Source organism: Salvelinus alpinus, chromosome 5 (genome assembly GCF_045679555.1).
Source record: "Salvelinus alpinus chromosome 5, SLU_Salpinus.1, whole genome shotgun sequence".
In the NCBI taxonomy this organism is placed as follows: Eukaryota; Metazoa; Chordata; class Actinopteri; order Salmoniformes; family Salmonidae; genus Salvelinus; species Salvelinus alpinus.
Window position 1 is genome coordinate 29,261,404 of NC_092090.1, and position 25,442 is coordinate 29,286,845.

The 25,442-nt window shown below is 42.0% G+C and overlaps 1 protein-coding gene and 1 long non-coding RNA gene across 2 annotated transcripts; both read right to left on the minus strand.

Moving 5' to 3' along the window:
• Positions 1–151: 151 nt before the first annotated feature.
• On the minus strand, positions 152–25,304 carry LOC139575860 (enhancer of mRNA-decapping protein 3-like). The gene is made up of 7 exons (XM_071401236.1): positions 25,176–25,304; positions 22,826–23,000; positions 22,377–22,570; positions 16,168–16,536; positions 9,675–9,828; positions 4,852–5,069; positions 152–3,605 (listed from the first exon to the last, which is right to left on the minus strand). Exons 2-7 carry the CDS (start codon positions 22,987–22,989, stop codon positions 3,271–3,273), a joined length of 1,434 nt encoding a protein of 477 aa, XP_071257337.1. The 5' UTR covers positions 22,990–23,000; positions 25,176–25,304; the 3' UTR covers positions 152–3,270.
• LOC139575862 (uncharacterized) lies at positions 5,145–9,661 on the minus strand. The gene is made up of 2 exons (XR_011675021.1): positions 8,239–9,661; positions 5,145–6,762 (listed from the first exon to the last, which is right to left on the minus strand). It is a non-coding gene; the product is annotated as an uncharacterized lncRNA (long non-coding RNA).
• Positions 25,305–25,442: the final 138 nt, after the last annotated feature.

Below are 25,442 nucleotides of genomic sequence, written 5' to 3' on the forward strand. Positions count from 1 at the left end.
ATCATCCCAGCACAGCACAGGCTACATTGTAGCTTCCTCAGGTTGTGGCTACTTAGAACCAACCATCTGGTGGACAACCTGTGAAAATGCATCTTCAGTACCCCGCCATACAAATAATATGTGAACACAAATCTGACACAAACATGAAGAGTAGCCACATGTCCATTTAATAAACTAAAACACTGTACATTTGCTGCAGCTTCATAAAAAGTGTGACTTGGAGTGTGTATAGTAATTGTTAAAGTTCTCCCACGCATGATCTTGTAACAAATGTTTTTCCCCACAAAACAAAATTGTAGCTGTGGTCTGTGGGATCGGCATAGCAAATAAAATAAGTGTGCTCTCAAGATTAAATTCCTACAAAAGTAGTGCATGTGGCACATTTTGCCCCCCTCTATTTTCTATATAAAAATGGATGAAGTGGTCTTTATTACAACAAACAGGTCAACAGAAATTGAAATGGAAGTGTGTTGAAAAAATGAAGCCCTTTAAAAAATTGAATATTTTCTATGCAGTGTCACATTTAATGTTTATCAGTCATTAATTCTCAAGCTTGATCTCAGTATACAGAACAGTGTCAACTTGGACCAGACCTGCACACAGTTACAAATACTTGTGGTGTAACATGCTAAATCTGCCTTGCTGAAATTCCTTTATGATAAAGGAGAACGTTTATTATTACAGTTTACACACCAATTCCTCCAAAAATAAACTTAAGGAAATAAAAGAAAAAAACCTGATGAAATCTGTAATGATATGATCAAACAAAAATGGTTTAGTTCCTCCATCATGACATCATGAGATTAGCCACTATCCCATTGCTAGCTACCACGAGGACACTTCCCAAAAACAATTACTGTAAGTCCTTAAGAAAATGACTATAATTAGCTGTGTGAAAACATGGCCTCTTTTCTGGCAAATCTTTTGTAACAATATGACCATAAATCACTTAAAAATAAATCTGTCTGGGCTGGAGTGTCACAACGCAAGATCATAATTTCCAGAGGGAAATATTTCTGAAAGTAGCACTTTTAGGTGACAAAAAATCTCCTGTAAGACTTCTCACCTCAGCATCCATAACTCTCTGGCATCACATGCAGGAACAGGCTGACAACTGCAGCAGCCTCAAGGAGCCCAACAACTAGGCTAAAATACATGTTTTGGATGCTTTATAAAGATACATTGTGTTGTTCTATTCTCACATCATAACATGTTATGTAGATACTTGCAGTATCTGTAGTTGGCACCTGCAGTGAGATGGCATACATTTACAAAAATAGGCTACATACACTTGTAATAGGTGAGAAGTGACATTGTTGAGCAACACAGCATTATTGAGCAACTTTATCAGAGATAAACAAAAACAAATGAGTCCTATCAGCTAGAACACAATTGGCAACAGATGCCATTGATTCACTGTATTACATGACCTTGAAATGGAGCAACATGAGCTGTATGCACTATTAACAATAGTCTGATTTAGTCGTTTGGAAATGTAGAGCAGAGCAGATACACAAGACAGTACTTCCAAGTCATATGAATGTTTGCAAAGTTGTAACCCAATCAATTCAGATCAATCCTCATTGACTACCCATGAAAATAAACATGTGCAAACACACCAATAATTGGATTTAGAATTTAAAAAAAGAATGAAATACAGTTTAAGAAAGCAGTCAGCCTCAATGCCCTTGGAGAAACATAGCCAAACCTAAATCTAACCCATTCACAAAAGCTCCCTAAAACACAATGTCTGCACTCCATACTAAGACCATACTAAAATGCACCGAGTGTTTGCAAAAATTGCTAATCGTTTGCAAACATAACTCAGACATCCTGGCCAGTACGTGACCAAACCGGTCTGTAATTACAGATCTGTTTACACAACCACCGAACGTCTCACACAAATCCGAGTCTGGCTCAAGCGCATTTAAAGATCCACTTTCAAAATGATTGCAAAAAAATTCTATCCGAGTCTTATCTACCGTGGCCCATCTGTTTAGCTGCACATCCAAGGCTTGTGTTCGGAATTGAAATGGCATATTGCCTATACAAATGAAATACAAACCCAATCCTATCAGAAAGTAAATTAAATGGTACAATGGCTACTACTAGGAAAACTAACTTTACATTTTTGTTTCTTGACAAATGCTGTAATACTAAGTGTAAACTAAATGGTACTGCTTGGCAAATTACATGTTTACAAAACCTGAAGCAAGAACACAGTCACGGCAGCAGAGGTAGAGCATGTGTACCTTTCTACTGTGTATAGCTACTTAACAGATACATATGCATACCCTTGTAAACTATTATAAGACTGTATGTGGCCTTATCTGACAGGTGTCAAACAAAGATATGATTTCATTAGAGAAGTGTAAAAGACAGAAACTATTTGTTTGTATGGTAACACAAATACACTGAAACAAAAGTGTTGAGCACCACTTTACATCTTTCATTGCAGTGTTGTTAAAAATATAGCCCAGATGCCGCTTAGAAAATATATGCATTCAAACAAATCCAAAACATCTTCCCTATTTATCAAAAACAGACATATTCTTAAACATTTTCTTCTTAGATAAAGAAAAGAGGACAAACCAATGTGTTTGTTCCGAGTTGATACCAGTGCTAGCTAAATACACATTTCAATTGAAATTCGCTACAATCGATGTTGATCAAAAAGTGGCATTTAAGAAAAACACACCAATGAATTTTGTGAGAATAAGGGCATTTCAAATAAATATCTCCAATTCAGATCATAGGGTTTATCCCAGAGAGGCGAGAGACATTGAGCTCTGCTGTGGGGCACTGGGTCAGCCAGGTTCTGTGGTCTCCAGTCCACACAATCTACAGTAGGAAACAGGAAGTATGTCTCAGGCCCAGGGCTGGTCACACGGTCAGGGTTCATAGATAGAGACTGACTCATAGTGGTTAGTCAGCTCTCTGTAAACATAACATACTCAGACTAGCTGATAGAGGGCAATACACACACATAGCTCTTATCACAAAGCCCAACGGGACAGGAAGCCCTCCTCTTGGAGCTTTACCCTTCTCCCGTGGCACGTCACGGCACGCAATACACTCCCAGGGGTCAACCGGGAGCAAAGGAAAAACATATACCAACCAGCAATACAATTAAGTGCCAATTCTGAAATCCCCCCACAACCTTTTTTCAGTAACTGTACACATCACCCTCTAAGGCGGCCTTCTGTATTTCACTAGAATGACAACACAATCCTGTGCACAGCCAGGGCTGGTAGGTTGTAGCAGGTCCTGCTATGTAGAGTGTAAAGGAATAACGAATTTGCAGCCGAAGGGTGAATGGTAGTTGATGCCCACTTCCTGAAACACCTGCTTCGGCACCCCGATATCACACAGGTAGACCCTAGCCTCTCCACCATCCAGAGGCAGGGGCAGGCCCAAAGACAGGGTCCACTTGGCCTCCACGGCCTGCTTCTGGCCACTCACTGGAGGGTCAATGCTGAGCACCGGAGCCCTGTTCTGGTTGGCCCAGTCCGTAGCCGCCAGGTACCAGGCCTGGTCCCTCAGGACGCCGTTCTCATGGCAGTCCAGACAGTTGATGACCAGGTCCACTGGGCTGACCGGCAGGTCTGGGAGGAGAGAGAGGGACAGAGATCAGGGTTTGAACTGAAAGCTTCTGAGTAGCTAGACCTCCAGCAGAGGGCAACATCGTTTCAGTGTACCGCTGTTAAAAGCAGACAAGCAGCACAGATTTTAGTGTCTAGCTAATTTTGCCTTATGTGTCTAACTATAGTGAATGGAAATATAAATGCAACATGTAAAGTGTTGGTCCCATGTTTCATGAGCTGAAAAAAAAGATTCCAGAAATGTTCCATATGCAAAAAAGCTTATTTATCTCAAATTTTGAGCACACATTTGTTTACATCCCCGTTAGATTGCATTTCTCCTTTGCCAAGAAAATCCATCCACCTGACAGGTGTGGCATATCAAGAAGCTTATTAAACAGCATGATCATTACACAGCTGCACCTTGTGCTGGGGACAATAAAAGGCCACTAAAATGTTGTCACACAACACAATGCCACAGATGTCAAGTTGAGGGAATGTGCTATTGGCATGCTCACTGCAGGAATGTCCACCAGAGCTGTTAACAGAGAATGTAATGTTAATCTCTCTACTATAAACTGCCTCAAATATGTTTTAGTGAATCTGGCATGTGGACGAGTTGTTTGCTGATGTCAACGTTGTAAACAGAATGCTTCATGGTGGCGGTGGGCTTATGATATGGGCAGACATAAGCTACGGACAACGAACACAACAGCATTTTATCGATGGCAATTGGAATGTCCAGAGTTACCGTGACAAGATACTGAGTCCCATTGTCGTGCCATTCATCCGCCGCCATCACCTCATGTTTCAGCATGATAATGCACAGTCCCATGTCCCAAGGATCTGTACACAATTCCTGGAAGCTGAAAATGCCCCACTTCTTCCATGGCCTGCATACCAGACAGGTCACCCATGTTTGGGATGCTCCGGACCAGTCATATGAAATCCATAGATTAGGGCCTAATGAAGTTATTTCAATGAACTGATTGATTTATATAAACTGAAAAATCTTTTAAATTGTTGCATGTTGTATTTATATATTTGTTCAGTATACAAGAGGGAAGTGTCTACTCTAGATTAGAAAACAATGGTCTTTTTATACAGCTCATGCTAACAAAAGAACACACTACAAGGAAGTCGATTCACCATCTTCACAATCTACAGTCCATTTACCTTTCCATCTACAGTCTCATCACATCTAATGATTTCAAAAGCTGATAATATCTGTGAACAGAGAACAAATCTGTTAGTCAGGATAAGTCGGTACCTTTGATGCTGGCCACCTGCTTGCCGCTGGTCTTGCTGTAGAGGGCGAGCTCGTTGGTGATGGACTCCTGCATCTTGACGAAGTTGGGAAGGAAGAGGATGACCTCCACCTCGTGGTTGGCCAGGTGCCGTCCACAGCTGATGCCCTGGGCCCCCTGGACATGGGGGCCACACAGCAGGGCCACCGTGGGACGCTGGTGATTATTCTTAGGTGTCAGCCTGGGGACATCCAAGAGACATATGTGATTTGTTTGTTGTCTTAATTTGATTTCTCTTATAATTCTTATATTCTTAATACAAATTGTACAAGCCAAGGCCTGGGATATGCGATTACTGGTGGATTAGACAAACTTTATTGTCCTCATTGAGATAATTAATTGTGCAGAATACAATCATGACTGATCTGAACATCATGATCTGCAGTTTCCACACACAGCAAACAAAGGAGCATTATCATCACCTCAGGACTGCATGGGTAATACACTGGTTGTTGTGCAAGGGTTTCCCTTTCTTATAAAAACACAACTCTTCAACTACAGCATAAAAACCAGAGGAAGCCTTTATCTGCAATCATTGTAATCAAGGTCAGTGGAGCATTGTGTCCTATGTCGATCATAAACACCTCACACGTTCAATAGGCTGCTACACCTTTCCATGCAAAGTATTGGCTTTTCTGTCATGATTAACTGCTAAAGCCACTGTCTATTCATCATAAATATGGCGTTTGCATTGACTCCTTCACACGCACAAAGACAAAAGCCTTAAGCAGAGGGGAAATTGGAAGATTCACAGCCTGTCAGACATTCTTGACTTAACAGGGAGAATGATTTTTAAATACACTAGATGACAAACAGGGGGGCGCTGTTTTGAAGCCACCGCGCTTCCATTTTGATGCTCCCCAACCATTGTAAATTTAAAAAAAATGTAATGTCTTTGCAACTCTGCCTAGAAGGCCAGCATCCCCGAGTCGCCACTTCACTGTTGACGTTGAGCCTGGTGTTTTGAGGGTACTATTTTTGCTCTAGGGAACTCAACTAGTCTAAAGGCGGGCAGTTTTATTGCTTCTTTAATCAGAACAACAGTTTTCAGCTGTGCTAACATAATTGCAAAAGGGTTTTCTAATGATTAATTAGCCTTTTAAAATTATAAACTTGGATTAGCTAACACAACGTGCCATTGGAACACAGGAGTGATGGTTGCTGATAATGGGCCTCTGTAGGCCAATGTAGTATTCCATAAAAAATCTGCCGTTTCCAGCTACAATAGTCATTTACAACATTAACAATGTCTACACTGTATTTCTGATCAACTTGATGTTATTTTAATGGACAACATTTTTTGCTTTTCTTTCAAAAACAAGGACATTTCTAAGTGACCCCACACTTTTGAATATCCAGGAAAACAGAAGTTAAGTAAATAATTCTAAAACCATTCCAAAAATACAATAATGATGCCAATTTGCTAGATAAAGAATGCACAAATATTGTTTCTCACACAAGTTTATTGTTGCCCACACAAACATCCCTTATTTATATATGTTTGGTTGTAGGCCCAACTCTTTCAACAACATTTCTGAGTACATTTCTGAGTACTCCATAGGTTTTCACTTCCCGGGAATGACCAATTCTGACAAAACGGATAGCTCAGGTCCTTCCCTGCTCAAAGCTGTGCTAACTGCATCCTGTGTCGCATGTCGACGTCTCCTCAAAGTTGTAGCAGGTCATCCGTTGTTGGTGGTGGCACTTCAGGGAGTCTTGGATCATCTGATCTCAGTATCATTCCCCTTGGTAGCCCCAATCAAGAGCCCAGTGTTCTCAACACTGCTCTCTGAAGTTCTGGGCTGTAGTCCTGTGCAGTTTTCAATGTGTAGACACTCCACCTTCAAGACTTGTTATTGTAGAGTCTCCTTTAGCTGAATGATAGAATAATATTTGGTGAGTATTTTGTCTATGGATTTTCATTACCATCAGTACATAACTGTAGCGTGCAACTACAGGCTACAAAACTCTAGATCATCTTTACTCCACACACAAAAACACCTACAATGCCCTCCCTCGCCCTCCCTTCAGCAAATCAGACCATAACTATATCCTCCTGCTTCCTGCTTAAAATATTTTTTGCAAGACCTGCCACATCCAACGAGCGTCAGAGCCGGTGTAGTAGGATTCGATCTTCGTCCTGTATTGACAATTTACCTGTTTGATGATTCGCCAGAGGGCGTAGAGGGATTTCTTATAAACTTCAGGGTTAGTGTACCGCTCCTGGAAAGCGGCAGCTCTAGCCTTTAGCTCAGTGCGGATGTTGCCTGTAATCCTTGGCTTCTAGCTGGATATGTACGTACAGTCACTGTGGGGACGTCATCATCAATGCACTTAATGAAGCCGGTGACTGATGTGGTAAACTCCTCAATGTCATCGGATGAGTCCCGGAACCTATTCCAGTCCAAAGTGCTGGCGAAACAGTCCTGTAGCTTAGCATCCGCTTCATCTGTGCACTTTTGTACTGAGCGGCCTCTGTGCACTGGTACTTCGTGTTTGAGTTCTTGCATGTCAGCAGGAATCAGGAGGATAGAGTTATGATCAGATTTGACAAATGGAAGGCGAGGAAGAGCTTTGTATGCGTCTTGGTGTCTGGAGTAAATGGTGATTTCGAGTTTTGCGCCTCTAGTTGCACATGTGATTGGTAGAAATGAGGTAAGATGGCAACTCCCATCCTCGGGGGCCTGATTGGTTTCACACTTTCCTCCAGCCCTATAATAATCACACCGGATTCAACAAATTGTATTCTAAAATAAGGACCATGATTAGTTGATTATTGGAGTCAGTTGAGTCAGCTGGGGTTGGGGCAAAAGTGTGTCACCAATCAAGACCCCGAGGACTGGAGTTGCCCAACCCTGACCTAGATAGACAACCAATAAAACATTTCCTATCAATCCCAATTTGAAATATGATTTGACCATTTCACAACTATGAAAGAATTGCCTTTGATAACCATCAATCTTAGATATTCAGAGTAAATACATTAATTGGAGAAGTAGGCTATTAGACAGAATGAGGACTTCATGTTTCCAGTCATTTCATGTAATGTCATGTTACAGTCTTATACACTCAATACATGTGTATATTTTGGGCTGTCTGTTTACATCTCAGCCAGACAGCTCAAACGGGAAATAACATAGTAACATCTCTATGTAGTAGGATAATGTTGGACTATAATGTCATCAATAATCAAAGTAAATCCTGCGCAGTTCATTTTCCTAAACAGCTTAGCTAGATAGATGCATAGCATTAAAATATGTTACTTTGTTATTACTGTTCTTAGCTAGCTAGGGGAAACAAAATTATGGAACAGACATGGTCAAAAATATTTAGCTAAAGTCTATGCTTACCGATCTGATTCTGCTCCAATACTCAACAATGGTGGGGCTGGAAACAGGCTTGCTAGGTGTTGATGTCGATTTATTCCTTTCATGACTTAAAAATTATATTTCAGGTTCAAAGATATTTTTGAGAGCTTTGACGTCAAGCAATGAAGTCCAGTTCAGATAGAACAGCCAACAGGAGACAAAACTAGCTAGTTTTAGATTGTTGTGTTGTACAACAGCTGACTAAAGACAGGGCATTCAGATCAAGAAGAAGAGACGTGAAGTTGACACCGTTTCGTCAGTGAATCTTGGAAAATCCAGCCGACGACATGACAGGTTCTAAAACTAGACCCTTCAGATCAAACAAACCGTTGCATTGTGTCTCAACTTGTGTATCTGAAATGAACTTTATGATCATGGCTACTCCGTGCCAGTAGAGTAGTGTGTGAAATAGCTAGCTAGCTAATATCACAGCGTGACTTTCAGACCACAGAAATATAACACAAGGTCAAGTGACGTTATACACATAAATTAGGTAGCTAGTTAGGACTAACTAGTGAAGCTAAATGTTATATTCAAATGAAAAAATAAAAAATGTCAAGGTCAGCAAATAAGCTGCACAAGCTAATACAAACTATTGGATGTGTGGCTTGACAACAATCAAAACAAGCAAACCAAAATAAACACTTGCATACATATTTACAACTAAATATCAAAACCATAATTTCACTTTATATCTAGAAAGATGTATTATCTACCTAGCAATGTCTTACATTTTCAGCAGAAAAAATGCAAACTGTGTCAGTTTTAAATCGCTTCAGCTCTCATTGTTCTCTCCACTAAGTGAACGCAAATCCGAGGTTTACTCTAGTCTTGGCCCGGGCTCTATCATTTTTCCTTTTCTCCTTCAGGCAGGCTAAAGGTGCAATATTGATATGATTGCATCACATTGGATGACCACTAGCGACTTATTCAAGCTTTTGAAAAAATAAAAATAAAATCCATTCATTCCTATGGAGGATTGCTTCTTCTGAGGACAGCCAATATGTCCGACCGGTGGCTTCAAAACCTCTCATCGGCCAATACATAGCATCCGGAATCCAGAGTTTAATTGATCAGTGCCTTACAGGGAGGTTAATTGCCTGTTTAAAACACCTTACTACAGTATATCACCACGGCAACAATACAAGAAACTATGAAAAATTGACAAAAATAGGAGGACAAAGGCATGTTCGTATAACCCTGGGTCGTGTTCATTAGGGCACACCGTAGCAAAACGCCTTGGAACTGAAAACAAAAACGAACACTTCTTATCGGGCAAGTTCAGATATTGTAGTACCTCCCCATTTCGAACCATTTTCTTTAGTTTCGTGCCTATTGAACACAACTCTGGTATCAATAAAGCCTGTTGCATGTGATGTGATGTTACCACAGTAGAGGACGCCCACCCAGCCACTCACCGGTTGGGGCCCCCCAGTAGAGTGAGGGCCATCTGGCTGGCACACACACCAGTCATCTCCAGCCTCCGCTCCAGAGACAGGCCATGCCGCTCCGCTGAGGCCAGAAGACACTTGTGAAGCTCGTAGGACACACTGGGGACAACCAGGCCAGAGTCTACAGTCAGAGGAGCGAGAGAGACAACAGGGGAAAATAAACATGTATTAGTTGTTATTGTGCTAGATTATAATATATGTAGCTATGAGAAGAGAGAGATTGGAAGTTTTAAAAAAGTTCCAGATTTTCCCCAAAAATATATGGAAATGGTACTAAAAATAGAACTGAAACGCAGTGTGACTAGACATAATCAAAAGGAACTACATGGCCTATTTCACCAACAGCATGAACTTTCATGATGAGGACACACGTATATACACACACACACACACACACACACACAGGAACTCAACGAGTAGAAGTTCTTGAATAAGCAGAACATCCCCTCACGCGAGGAGCCAGTTCCCTTGGGAAAGCCTCTTCCCTTGACCTGATCTCTTTCCAATCACGGAGGGAAGATTCCCTCCTTCCTCTCTCATTTGTCACTGTTGTCCGCCGCAACAAAGAGAGTGTCATATTTTGTAAAGGGCTGCCAAACATGAGGATGCAAACTGAACTGCCTCTCCTAGCTATCCCCTGCGGTCTTCTGGAGGGGCTGGGTTCACACGCTCCAGCTCATCCCTGCTGAGCTCCCTCAGCATCCCCATAACCAGAGCTTTTGGCTGAGAAAGACAACGGCGGCAGCCCCCCGGTCTCACACACACTACCGCCACACCTCACAGAGGACTCCACCAAAACATAAGGGTACCATGACAAAGGGGAAACTTGAAAACAGGTGGTTAAATGTGTACTTGTTGGTACACCCATGTGCCAATGAAGATGGCTAGTGTATGTGGGAGTGTTGCAGCTTGACTTCTTGAGTGAATACTCAGTTCCAGGACCACCCACACACACACACTCATTCAAGGTTTTTCTTTATTTGTACTATTTTCTACATTGTAGAATAATAGTGGAGATATCAAAACTATGAATTAGCAAACATTTCTAAAAACCTGTTTTTGCTTTGTCATTGTGGGGTATTGTGTGTAGACTGATGAGGGGAAAAATATATTTGATCCGTTTTAGAATAAGGCTGTAACGTAACAAAATGTGGAAAAAGTCAGTTTACATACACCTTAGCCAAATATATTTGAACTCAGTTTCTCACAATTCCTGACATTTAATCCCAGTAAAAACACTGTCTTAGGTCAGTTAGGATCACCACTTTATATTAAGAATGTGAAATGTCAGAATAATAGTAGAGAGAATTATTCATTTCAGCTTTTATTTCTTTCATCACATTCCCAGTGGGTCAGAACTTTACATACAATCAATTAGTATTTGGTAGCATTGCCTTTTAAATTGTTTAACTTGGGTCAAACGTTTCAGGTAGCCTTCCAACAATAAGTTGGGTGAATTTTGGCCCATTCCTCCTGGCAGAGCTGGTGTAACTGAGTCAGGTTTGTAGGCCTCCTTGCTCACACATGCTTTTTCAGTTCTGCCCACAAATGTTCTATAGGATTGAGGTCAGGGCTTTGTGATGACCACTCCAATACCTTGACTTTGTTGTCCTTAAGCCATTTTGCCACAACTTTGGAAATATGCGTGGGGTCATTGTCCATTTGGAAGACCCATTTGCGACCAAGCTTTAACTTCCTGACTGATGTCTTGAGATGTTGCTTCAATATATCCACATAATTTCCTTCATCATGATGCCATCTATTTTGTGAAGTGCGCCAGTCCCTCCTGCAGCAAAGCACCCGCACAACATGATGCTCCCACCCCTGTGCTTCACGGTTGGGATGGTGTTCTTCAGCTTGTAAGCCTCCCCCTTTTTCCTCCAAACATGATGGTCATTATGGCCAAACAGTTGTATTTTTGTTTCATCAGACCAAAGGACATTTCTCCAAAAGGTACTATCTTTGTCCCCATGTGCAGTTGCAAACCGTAGTCTGGTATTTTTATGGCAGTTTTGGAGCCGTGGCTTCTTCCTTGCTGAACAGCCTTTCAGGTTATGTCGATATAGGACTCGTTTTACTGTGGAAATAGATACTTTTGTACCTGTTTCCTCCAGCATCTTCACAACGTCCTTTGCTGTTGTTCTGGGATTGATTTGCACTTTCCCACCAAAGTACGTTCATCTCTAGGAGACAGAACGCGTCTCCTTCCTGAGCGGTATGATGGCTGCGTGGTCCCATGGTGTTTAAACTTGCGTACTATTGTTTGTACAGATGAACGTGGTACCTTCAGGCGTGTGGAAATTGCTCCCAAGGATGAACCAGACGTGTGGAGGTTTACAAAAAATTTGAGGTATTGGGCTGATTTCTTTTGATTTTCCCATGATGTCAAGCAAAGAGGCACTGAGTTTGAAGGTAGGCCTTGAAATACATCCACAGGTACACCTCCAACTGACTCAAATTATGTCAATTAGCCTGTTAGAAACTTCTAACGCCGTGACATCATTTTCTGGAATTTTCCAAGCTGTTTAAAGGCACAATCAACTTAGTATGTAAACTTCTGACCCACTGGAATTGTGATACAGGGAATTATAAGTGAAATAATCTGTCTGTAAACAATTGTTGGAAAAATTACTTGTGTCATGCACAAAGTAGATGTCCTAACCGGCTTGCAAAAACTACAGTTTGTTTACAATAAATTTGTGGAGTGGTTGAAAAACAAGTTTTAATGACTCCAATCTAAGTGTATGTAAACTTCCGACTTCAACTGTATATCTATCTCTCTACTCCTCAGGTCTGTGTGTCAACACAGTAGAGGATATCTCGGAAAGACCAGCCCAGGGAACATGGTTCCTAGGTACTGCCACAACCATGTCATTGTTCTGGTAGATGCTCACGGAACCCTTTAAAGAGCCCTGTGCTAATCTCTACCTTTAGCCCATGGCACATTAGACTAGAGAGCAATCAAAGACTAGCTGGAGGGGCTGCGCGGCTCAATATCCCTTTGATAGTGAAGCAGGTAAGACCTTAACAGGCTGTTCCAAAGCGCTGGCCTGGCATTTGAGTGCTCAGCATGGCCTCCCTCCTCATGTATTATGTGCATGCAGGCACGCATGCAGCTATCAGAAACACACAGGCATATCACTCAAGGCAGAACACACGCAGTGTGACATGCAAGTAAACACACACCTGCAAACAGCAGATAGATGGATGTCGTGCCTGGGTGAAATTAACCTTATCTCTTCCCTGTTCGTATCTCCACATCCCTCCCACTGTTCCAGTACAAGGACAGGTAATATGTTACAGTTTGGTGGGAGAAACCCAGTCTACTCTGCTGCACCGTTCCTCGGACAATCACGTGAGCGATAAGCACACAGCAAAGTTAACTGCTCCTTGTCATGCAACCTGCCACTGAGGAGAGGGAAAGGGAGAGGTGGGAGTTGCACTATGATCTAATTGCTTTTTGACCATCCCCCCAGCTAGGTGTGTTTGTAAGAAATTCCCCTGCTACAGCCCCCCACCCCGATCCTGTGTACTCTCTCACACACACACGCACAATGCTCAACCTGCTCAACTGGGTAGCCAGGAGCACGCAGCGGCAGTAAAATAAAGTTAAGTTGAGCGATTTGGCAGGTCATGTTTCGGAGGACGCACGACTCGACCTTCGCCTCTCCCGAGCCCGTTGGGGAGTTGCAGCGATGAGACAAGATTGAAATTGGGGAGAAAAAATGTAAATAAAAGTTCCATTTGCTCTCATGCCACTGGACCAGGGGAATCAATAGTTGTGAATAACACTTGTCCTCAGCTCTCGCTCCCTCTTCTGTCACTCTCTCCATCAAAGGTAGTTTACAGGGCAGTGATTTGATTTGTTCTGTGGCTTTAATGTGTTTACAGTGAAGAGATTTGAGTACATGTGTAGCAGTGGATGCTGCTGAGGGGAGGAAGGCTCATAATAATGGCTGGAATGGAGCAAACAGAATGTGTTCGATGTTGTTGATACCTTTCCACTTTTTCGATTCCAGCCATTACCACGTGCCCGTCCTCCCCAATTAAGGTGCCAACGTGTAGATGAGGAGTGGTTTAACACACATAGGAATTAGCAAAGGAGAGTAGACCTGTGCCTTTTCCACCGAAACGGAATAATAAGGCCAATGATGCACCACATAATAGCCCTTACAGACTTGTCTACGTGCAGACAGACAATATGTTATCCCAACGCCAAACATTTGTTTTCCTAGCCCCTTTTCTGTTGTCTCATGTTGTTGATTTAAATGTTTACAGTGGATAGGAATGGATTCAGGTGAGAGCAGCCTGGAGTAGGGTAAGGGTTTGTTCCACATGTAGTGTGGTTGCATCCCAAATGGCACCCTATTCCCTATGGGCCCTTAGCAAAAGTAGTGCACTATATAGGGAATGGGGTGCCATTTGAGTGGTAATCTGTGTGTGACTATGAGAGGTGCTGTTTATGTAAAGCTCAGAGCGGTCTGATAATTACAAGGTACAGAGGATGGGGCTTAGCATGACAGCATTCAGGCAGAGGTAGCAGACCTGCCCAGCCCGTTCGGTAAAAAGAGAAAAGCGTCCACATTCAGCTCCCAGTTCTCAGCACCAGGGGCAAGGCTTTTAATGGCCGCCTGGCCCGCATTGTCATCATAGTCACCGCACTGCTGCCGCCATGATAACGCTGGCTGGTGGCCATGTTAGGCTACTTAGAAAAAAGTGCCAATGTCATAACCCTTTCTAAGAACTGTTGCAAATTTCACATACCTGTATGTCGGTACAGTATGTACTGTAGTGTAGCGGGCTATTTGAGGCTAGGGCTCACATTCATGTAGTGAGTCATTTCATGTAGTGATTTAAGTTATCCAGCGAGGTGTATCAGTGTAGTATCTTTGTCTGGGAGTATTTAGTCAGCTGGCAACAGAAGCACAACACTCCTATCTCCATGGGTGCAGAGAATGCATTCTATGACTAATAACGGTGGTATTGGCATCGCTATCCTTTTTCCCTAATGAGAGAGCGAGCATGTGCGTGTGTGTGTGTGAGCGTGTGTGTTCTTGTGTTCCACTTAGACCTATATCACTTTAGGCCAACACCAGAAACCAGATTTGACTGGTACTGATCCCCTATCCCTACAGAGTAGTGATTGGTCCAGCAGAGCCAGAGTGATAGGTGTTGCTCTTCTTGTCACACCTTGGAATCCAGGCCAGGGGCCTAGCATAGTGTGCCATTCACTTATCTCCTGTATGAAACCAATTATGTAACACACTTATAAAGAGTGTTGTTGAGGTGTGGGAGAGCGGCTCCTCTTCCCAGAGACGGACTGGGACTGCATGGTGTGGTGGGGCAGTGAGCTCAAAGCTCAAAAGTCACCTGCTGCCTCAATCAAAAGAGTAACCAGAGTTGGATCCCAGCCAGCCCAGCACATTGCGGAAGTGGGAGGTGGCCCTCTCTGGCCAATAGGAGACAGTCAAACCCACACCCAGCAAAGCGTTTCAGTGTTGCGTCAAAGAAGCACAAGAGGTAGGCCTACATTAGACCCACACTGTCACTCTGAGAACTTATACTATTTCTGTCTAAAGTCAACACTGACATGGAGGGGGAATTCAACTAGTTTCCAAAGTAAACACTACAATCATTTTCACCGGTCCGCAAGACACGCATGCAACAGAAAACATCCTGAGGGTAGAACTTGTTGTGTCGGTCATCAATTCTTTTAATTTTCACCAGATACAGAGAGTCAAAAAATATATATTTTTAATGGTAATTCCCCATTCTCTGGTTGAATGGGTCACCAATCTACAGAGGTTTTCCCATCTTTGAGCTACATGAAAAACATTTGAGTATCTTAAAGGAGAGAAAAACAAACAAGAGTCTGTATGGACAGAGAAGAATAGCTCATTAGAGCTGTGTGTGTGTGTACGGTGGGTGTGTCACTCCTTAGGGAGAAGCCAGCAGTGATTACTGAGAGGGAGAGGCTCAGCCTCTTCACCGCACGCTGCACACGGGCTGGGCTGTGACCGGAACCTATATCTCTCCCCCATCACATCTCCAGCCTGATGGGCTTCACTGAGAATACCGACACTGTTGTAATTCCTCACAGTTGCGTCCTATTAGTTTTTTTGTTTTTTTTCTTGCTTGTTGGTTTAAGGCCTATTTTAGAGCTGTACACAATGTCCTGTCTCTCCACTAGTCTGGCTCGCTTAGCCAAACCAATGGGTCTACTGTAGCCTCAATAGATCCAGTGGCTGAGGTGAGAGACACTCAGGGCCTAAGGGCACTGGCAGGCAGGCCTCTGGAAGTGAATGTGTGATGACAGATGTGAATGGAGAGTGCTCTATCTGTCTAACCCTCAGGGCAGCAGGTAAGTGGATGTGTGATATATATGTGAATGGAGGAGGGTGCTCTCTCTCTCTCTGTGAATGAATCCAATGGAGGGTGTTGTGTTCTCTCTCTCTCTTACCAGTGCAGTACTCCTTGCCCCCGTGTTGTGGGACCGTGATCTGCCGGTAGACGACTGGTTTGACCTCCAGGATGTTCTCGTCGTGACGGTAACGTGTGGGTGTACCGCGTTCGCCACCGGGCGTACCACGGGAACGTGCCCCATTGCAATCTGTGCCGTCAATCTGCGAGAACACGGCTGCCTTGTCGAACAGTGCCAGGTTCGCCTCAAAGTCAAAGTCTGTGTCCAGACCCTCGTCCATGTCAGCACCAAAACACTCGTCGTCCCTGAGCCTCATCTGCCCTCCACCTCCTCCTACTCCGTTCTTCACTCCGTTCTTCTTCGGCGTGGCCTGGTTTGGCCCTCGGTTACTAGATGATGCTGGAGGACCTGAAGAACATAAATCAAGACATTAGAAGGACGATTTATTCCGATTTCTTTTTACAGTACATATATTTATCTAACCTTTATTTAACTAGGCAAGTCAGTTAAGAACAAATTCTTATTTACAATGACGGCCTAGGAACAGTGGGTTAACTGCCTTGTTCAGGGGCAGAACGACAGATGTTAACCTTGTCAGCTCAGAGATTCAATGTAGCAACCTTTCGGTTACTGGCCCAACGCTCTAACCACCAGGCTACCTGCCACCCCTATAGCCTGACTAGCAATTATGGTGCACAAGCCCAAAATCCCAGTTAAGAGGGTAATATTTCAGACTGGAGACCATTAATCTCTGTCAGGACTCCAGTTTGCTCTCTATGGCGTCCTCAATACTGATCTTATCCTATGGCTGTATCAGGAGCCACAGTTATATAACAAGCAACATCAATAGCACATTAATAACACAGGCTAGTAGTTTTCTATCAACACACAATCCTCAACACACAACGTTTAGATACATGCATGGCGCACTAACAAATCAAAAAGAACCAACTGGAACAAAAAATAACTGGAAAAACCGGGTGTTCAACCCTCACCGTGATGAGGTCTCACGCTAACCTAGAGAGAAAGAGAGAGGCACAGCCGCACGCAAGTGTCACTTTGACAGCTAGGTACTTTAGGCTATCACGCAAGATACACACCAAGACTCTCAGTCAAGTCACGTACACACTACTGTTGTCACAATGGCGTTGTCACCCGATCACACCGACTGATCTGAGACCTGCTACTATATCAATGTGTTTGACAATGGAGGGGAGTGAGGGACTGCTTAAAAAAAAAATCTGTTCATATGTGTGCATTAGCTTTTCAACATAGGCAAACATTTTACAATGATGTATAATTACCTACAGTATAATTACCTACAGGTCTATTGTAAATCTCAGTGAATCAGATGCCTGAATGCACTGGGCAATGCTCCAAGTCAAGCAGAGAATAATGAACACCAAGTTAGTACTAGTGTCTGATAGAATTGATGTGAAAATGTGGAGAGGTGTAAGAATATTAGGTTCAATAAAGGCTGAGATATTTGAACAAAACATGAACTTGAGCCATGTGAAAAATCATTGACTGAAACTACACGGTGAACTACATTTCAAAGAATGATTAAACATGACCCATATTTAAGTTACACACATTACAAGCAAATGTTGGCAAATACTCTTACAGAAAAATGAATCACTATGACACCGCTGAGATAAACACACAGGAGCTAAACTGGAGTGAGTGACAGCGTGTGAGGCTTGTCAACATGTTGCTGTGTTGTGTGGAGGGAAATGTGTTCACATGCAAGGTAAGAAGACTGACAAAAGGAAAACAATGTCAGCCGCAACAACTCCCTCTGTGTGTGTGTGACAGTCCAATTTTTGTATTTAACCTTTATTTAACTAGGCAAGTCAGTTAAGAACAAATTCTTATTTTCAATGACGGCCTAGGAACAGTGGGTTAACTGCCTTGTTCAGGGGCAGAACGACAGATTTTTACCTTGTCAGCTCGGGGATTCAATCTTGCAACCTTTTGGTTACTGGCCCAACGCTCTAACCATTAGGCTACCTGCCGCCCCAATCAAGAACAGGAAGGAAGAGCTTTACTGTACACTTAATGTATGTACCAGGGGCACAGGAAAAACAAAGGACTAAGCTGATAGCATGTATAGGAACATTTTTATATGCAAAAACTAAATTAAAAAGCTATTTTTCCCCCCAATTATACTCTTAACAAGGTCTGTTTGGATCCAAGATAATCCACTCGATTTGCAGAGGACTATGCATCCTTCATTTCATTCCTACATTCCCATCCTAAATCTCCCAGCAAGATTAATGTCAGATAATTAGAAATCATTTGTATAGCCCATGATCTTGTATAAGTAGTCCGTAACCCCACCTCCCTTTCGTTCTATGGCCCCCTGCTAAGGGGCTGTTTAGGGGCATGGCATTGCGTGTGAAAGGGTCAGCCCAACCCTTGCCACTCAGCACTTTGGTCTCATGCAATTTGTGCATTAGCTCCCTTGGCTGTTGGCCCAAGAATCTGGAGATTAAAATAAAAAATCCAAAAGGTAAACAGTGCTTCCACAATTGATATGGCCTGGCCCCTTCCAAGCGCACTGCCACTGGGACAACATGGCTTCCTGTGTGGGGGGGTCCTGTGCTGAGCAGGAGAGAGGGAGGGAGAGGAGACGGAGAACAGAAGGGCACTAAGGCACGTAAGCCAGGCCTTGCATAACCTCCTCTTTAGGAGCAGACACAGCGAGGGGGGAATGTTTATTGATCTTAGTCACACACGTATTGTAAAGAGGAACTTTGGTACAAGCCTTTAGCACGCTATGGGAATCTGGGGAAGTCACAGCATTGCAAACAGTGCCTGGCTGCTTCCACGCTCAGTAAGTAGTAACCTGGTGACACCATAGACTAGAGGAAAGGACACCGGTTCACCAGACAGACAGAAATAAACTAGACTGATTAAGCAGACTACTACGTAGTAGTTATTTTAAAAGGGTTGCTGCTTTATGGGTTGTGGTTATTATACCTGGCAGAAATGATTAAAAAAGTATTCTCATAGTACATCAGAGGTTAATAATTTACTAAAACATGTGCCAAAACACTGCAGAGATTTGTGTGTCTGATAAACAGAAATAACAGAGCAGGGACCAAACAAAAGAAACAGAAGCCCTTAATGTATGAACATGCCGGTCAGGTAAAACATTGTGTAACCTTTCCCTTCCTACCCACAGAGCCTAGGTGTCTCTCAGAAAAGACAAGTGCATAAATGCTACTATGATCAAAAACAGAAAAAATGCCAGGTGAAGCAATGTGTTGGCTTGGCTTCAATGACTGCTGACAAACTGTGCAGAGCCTAGAGATTAGGGAGTGGATTTACATGTGACACTGATACTTGTAGTTTCACATTTCCTCCTGTCACTGAATAAGGAAAAGATCAACAATGAGAACTTTCTGCTCTATAATCACAGTCAGATAGCGGGAAATATGTTCATGACTGTGCTTAAACTGTCTTATGTAAACATGTCATAATTGAGAAATAGCCTCGTTCCCAATGTGACAATGTGTTGAGTGTACTTTCTAAATGGGACTAACTGTTGACACCAAATTCAATGAGTAAACACATGAAGGGGCTAAATACAGTGCAGGTCAAATGTATTAGCCTACATCTAGCACTCATAAGCAACAGAGGCAGAGATAAAAAGTTATGTAGTCATTGAGTGTGATGGTTAAATAAAAAGGTTAAATAAATGGTGTAAGATTCTAATGCAATACATAGCGCATTCAGAAAGTACTCAGACCCCTTAACTTTTCCCACATTTTGTTACGTTACTAGGGCTGTGGCGGTCACGAAATTTCATCAACCAGTGATTGTCAAGCAAGTAACTGGTCGGTCTCATGGTAATTGACCATTAATTAAACACATTTGGCATCTCCTGGCTTCCACCCACAGCCTACAAGCCACCAATGCAGACCTTTGGAACATCTATATTACAAAAGGTCTAATAAATTCATGTAATATAGCATACACCATCACAATAAATATATTATTTATTTTAGACAGGTCTAAAGAAGCATGATATGAAGAAAATGTAGTCTATTTCAGAAGAACAGAATAGCACACTGAGTTGTCCTTATGTTAGGCCTTGATCTGGCTATGCCAAATAGCTGTGGACTACACTAGTTAATTTAGCAACTAGATTTGCTTAGAATTCTGTGGCATTATTTTATAGTATGAAGAATACAATTGAACAAAGTATAAATATAAATATTTTCTCCAAACAATTTGAGGGAGTGCGCACATGCAGTTATTCTGTGTTGAGCGGTTAACAAAGCAATAGTTATTCCTATATGCTTAATTTAGAGTTATTAAATGTAACTTTAGTTGTTCTACAAACGTTGGGCTATATGTTTAGATTTTTAATACATTGTAAGACTGCATGATGCGACAAGGAGTAGGCATAACGAACAGCAAAAGCACGAGCCTATGTCAATCTACTATCCCCCATAGTACAAAAGTCAACCTATTCTATTCTGTGTGAGAAATAAATATAGTAAGCGAGTCTATAGGCCTAGCATACAGAAAGCTGATGGGATCCTCCTCTTTTAAGTAGAGGCCATCACTCTGTTTTCTCACGCAATTGCATAGCCTATCAAAATGTTGCGCAACATGAGCTCATGGCCTCTAATGAAGTGTTTGATTGGATTTTCGAATACATTTGCATCGATGTCAGAGTGATTAGAGGGACAATAAAGTGCTGAGTACCAGGTAGTTAGCAAGTTTGGTAGGCTACTAATGACCATCAGCAGCATTAGAGCTTGGAGAAGCCTAATTACCATGACTCGTGAACGTCGGTGTGACGGTAATACGGTCACCGCAACAGCCATATATGTTACAGCCTTATTCTAAAATGGATAACATAATTTGTTTTCATCATCAATCTACACACAATACCCCATAACGACAAAGCAAAAACTATTTTTTTGCACATTATAAATAAAAAACTGAAATATACCATTTACATAAGTATTCAGACCCTTTACTCACCGATTACCAATTACAGCCTCAAGTCTTCTTGGGTATGACGCTACAAGCTTGGTACACCTGTATTTGGGGAGTTTCTTCCATTCTTCTCTGCAGATCCTCTAAAGCTCTGTCAGGTTGGATGGGGAGCATTGCTGCACAGCTATTTTCAGGTCTCTCCAGTGATGTTTGATCGGGTTCAAGTCCAGGCTCTGGCTGGGCCATTCAAGAACATTCAGAGACTTGTCTCGAAGCCACTCCTGCGTTGTCTTGGCTGTGTGCTTAGGGTCGTTGGAAGGTGAACATGCACCCCAGTCTGAGGTCCTGAGTGCTCTGGAGCAGGTTTTCTTCCAAGATTTGTCTGTACTTTGCTCTGTTCATCTTTTCCTCAATCCTGACTAGTCTCCCAGTCACTGACGCGGAAAAACATGCTTCACCGTAGGGATGGTGCCAGGTTTCCTCTAGAAGTGACGATTGAAATTCAGGCCAAAGAGTTCACTCTTGGTTTCTTCAGGCCAGAGAGTTTTGTTTCTCATGGTCTGAGTCCTTTATGTGCCTTTTGGCAAACTCCTAGCGGGCTGTCATGTGCCTTTTACTGAGGAGTGGCTTCCGTCTGGCCACTCTACCATAAAGGCCTGATTGGTGGAGTGCTGCAGAGATGGTTGTCCTTCTGGAGGTTTCTCCCATCTCCACAGAGGAACTCTGGAGCTCTATCAGAGTGACCATCGGGCTCTTGGTCACCTCCCTGACCAAGGCCCTTCACCGATTGCTCAGTTTAGACGGTGGGGAGATCAATGGAAACAGGATGCACCGGAGCTCAATTTCGAGTCTCATAGCAAAGGGTCTGAATACTTAAAAAAAGGTATCTGTTTTTTATTTTTAATACATTTGCAAAAATTTCTAAAAACCTGTTTTTGCTTTGGCATTATGGGGTATTGTGTCTAGATTGATGAGGAAAATTTTGATTTTAATACATTTTATAATAAGGCTGTAACGTAACAAAATGTGTAAAAAGTCAAGGGGTATGAATACTTTCCAATTGCACTGTACATAAGAAGGCAGGCTGTGGCCATTGTAGAACACACTGAAGAAGCCCATGGCCTATTCAAATGCACTCAGTGTGGCTTCTGGAGAACTGCTGATAGAAGATGGTGTTCCACTACCACTGTATAAAAAGTCCCCCAGTACCTGAATGTTACCTGGTTGCAAGGCATCGGGGCCTTGCAACCAGTTTGAAAAATAAAACTCCCAAACTAGTCCTCTCATCTCACCTTTGCGTAAAATGGTAATAGGAGCGGTGGTGGAATGGGTGTTGTTGGCAGGGTAACCACCTCTGCTATTCTGACCACTCTGCCCTGAAGATTTGACGCCTGGATCAGACAAGACCCCCTGTCCAGCACTGGCTCTGCTGCCACCACTTTGAGTTTGGATATCCAGGAATTTGAGCTCTTTGATGTCCATAGCACTGCACAGAATGTACACATTTACATGTTAGACATGTTAACAGCAAATTGCTTAAAACAAATAAGTAGGCCCCTATGTATAGTGAAATAACTAGAGCAATGCACATAATGTAACTAGTATGTCTGTAGCCTGAGTCTCAGATCTGTTTGTGCCGTCTTGCCAAATGCCATCTCCTATGTCATTGTCACCGCAAATTATTTCCTGAAATCTGTGACGCAGGCTAATCTTTCTGTACTTCACCATGTGAAAGCCTTACCTGAAGGTGACCTCAGGGACAGGGCACCTGACCCCATTGTGGAAAGGTTGTCTAAGAGAGATGGTCTGACTAGTCTGGTCCACAGATGACACTTCTCCCTGGTACATGCCCAGGGTTGGTCCACAGTTTATTGACACCAGACTGCCCAACCAGTCTGCAGCCATTCTCTCTGGATCTAGGCATATATGGAAGACAGAAAACAACTTCACAAATACGTCACAGCTTTCTGATCAATGTGACATTTATGGTGTAAAACTGTTCTGTTTGAGCTACAAAACAAGTTGGATGATATGTATAAAGTGAAAGCAGAGGGAGCCTTTGTCAGATCTAGGAAGAAGTGGCTAGAGGGTGAACAAAATGAATCTTATTTTTTCAGGTTAGAAAAATACCACTCTAAAAAGAATACAATTCAACAATTAAATATTAATCTATCTAAATTAATCTAACTTTAGTTGCAACTTCTACAGGAATTTATATAGTTCTAAGTATTGTGAGGATTCTTCAACTCTTTTCTTTGACTCTCTGGGGGATGTGAAATTAATTGGGGAGGCTGAGAGGGAACAGTGTGATGACCCTATTATAGTTGAAGAGATCATTTATTCTAATGAACACCTTCAAAATAATTAGTCTCCTGGGATTGATGGTATATCTGCTGAGGTTTACAAAACTTTTTCTCAACAGTTGGCCCCATTTCTGTTGGAGGTCTTTTCTGAAAGCATTACAAATAATTCTCTCTCTCCCAGTTTGACTCAAGGTCTGATTACATTAATACCTAAGCCCAAAAAAGACTTACTACTACTCAATAATTGGCATCCAATCTGTCTGCTCAATTATGACTACAAAATATTAGCCTCTATACTTGCAAAAAGAATGAAGGAAGTATTGGACTCAATTAAAGAAGAGACCCAATCTGGCTTCATGAGGAATAGACATATCTAATAATATCCGACTGGTGTTAGACCTTATTGACCATTCTGATTTAATCTTCGAAGATCGTTTTATTGTCGTCTTAGACTTTTAGAAAGCCTTTGATATAGTGGAACTGAGTTTATATTTCTCGCCCTTGAGAAATTTTGTTTTGGGGAAATATTTTGTAATACTATTATTACTCTTTATATGAATAAGAACAGTTCAATTAAATTAAAGCATGGCACTTCTCCTAGATTTGAAAAGAGGAATTAGGCAAGGTTGCCCAATTTCACCTTACCTCTTCCTGCTTGCAACCCAACTTCTTACAAGAGCTGTTAAACCAGCAATATAAAAGGGATCTCTATTGCTGATAGAGATATTATCATAAGTCAACTTGCAGATGACAGAACCCTCTTTTTGAAAGATGCTGACCAGATTCCTAGAGCAGTCGACGTGATAAATATATTTTCCAAAGCATCTGGTCTTTGCCTAAACCTTAATAAGTGTGAATTGTTTGCTGTTAAAGTCTGTGTGATACCCTCTATACGCAATATTCCAGTCAAGGAAAAAGTAACATACCTTGGGATTACCATATCTAAGGATCAACAGGAAATATGCTCATTACATTTTAAACCTATTATTGAGAAAAAAAGAAAAGAAACTTGAACCATTGGTTGCAGAGGGATTTATCCTTGAAAGCTCCGAGTATTGCTTTCTAAAGCTGAAGGTATCGCCAGACTTTCTTATGCAGCCCAGTCCCTATATCTTGACAACAAAATAGGTAAAGCGGTTGACCAGGTGCTTTTCAACTTCATCTGGAAAAATCGTACACATTATATTAGGAAATCTGTCGTTATGAACTCATATGAATATGGTGGTCTCAATTGTTTTGATTTTACTACTTTTGAATAATACTTTTAAAGTAAATTGGGCACAAAAAAATTACAACTATCGGTGTAAAACAGTCTAAGGACTTAGTTACAGGTCTAAAATATGAGTTCCATTGGCTATACAATTGGCTAACAGCGGGGGTTAACCACAGCCCTTTGTAAATTACTACTAGCTACCTAACGTTAACTGGCTACTCACTCATCACTTACCTACTCTGGCAATTACGTCGTTAGCTAGCTAACTAGGAAACAAGCTGGCAATGTAGCTGTCAAATACCCTAGTTAGCCATCACTGTGTTAAATCGGTATCTAGTTAGCTAACCAAATAACGCAACTAGCTAGCTGTTCCATTCGAAAAGATGGCTAGCTAACGCTACCTAGCTAACTAAATAGCTAGCTACTGCCAAATTGCTGTGAACGCTAACGTTAACTAGATAACGTTAGCGTAGCTAAATCAGAGATCATGGCTAACGTCGGTTATTAATATATGCATCCTCTCCACCCTTTTGTTATTCATTAAACACTGTCAGGTAAAATTAAAAATTATATACCTTGTTTTTGTGTATGATATAGTTTTTTTGTGATGAGTTTGCTAACAACACTTTCTGAACTCGAAGAATTTGTGTTGTTTCCTGGTCACAACGTCACTTCCTTCGCTTTCCCCACCTGCGTTCATTGATTGTTTATGCAGGGGGCACCAATGAGGCCACATGATAAAAAGTTAAGGCATTATTTACAATGCCAACAAAGGTTGTTTTAAATCATTGCACCAATGGCAAGTTTATAGCTTATTTACTCATGAAAACGTGCTCAGTTTG

What these genes read in the sequence shown, in the direction of transcription:
- LOC139575860 (XM_071401236.1), bottom strand. Translation starts at nt 22,989, where the DNA reads ATGGCTGCAGACTGGTTGGGCAGTCTGGTGTCAATAAACTGTGGACCA. An exon ending in GTCCCTGAGGTCACCTTCAG is followed by an intron (nt 22,571 to 22,825) that starts GTAAGGCTTTCA and finishes CATTCTGTGCAG; the next exon opens with TGCTATGGACATCAAAGAGC. An exon ending in CTACTGGGGGGCCCCAACCG is followed by an intron (nt 5,070 to 9,674) that starts GTGAGTGGCTGG and finishes GGATGTCCCCAG; the next exon opens with GCTGACACCTAAGAATAATC.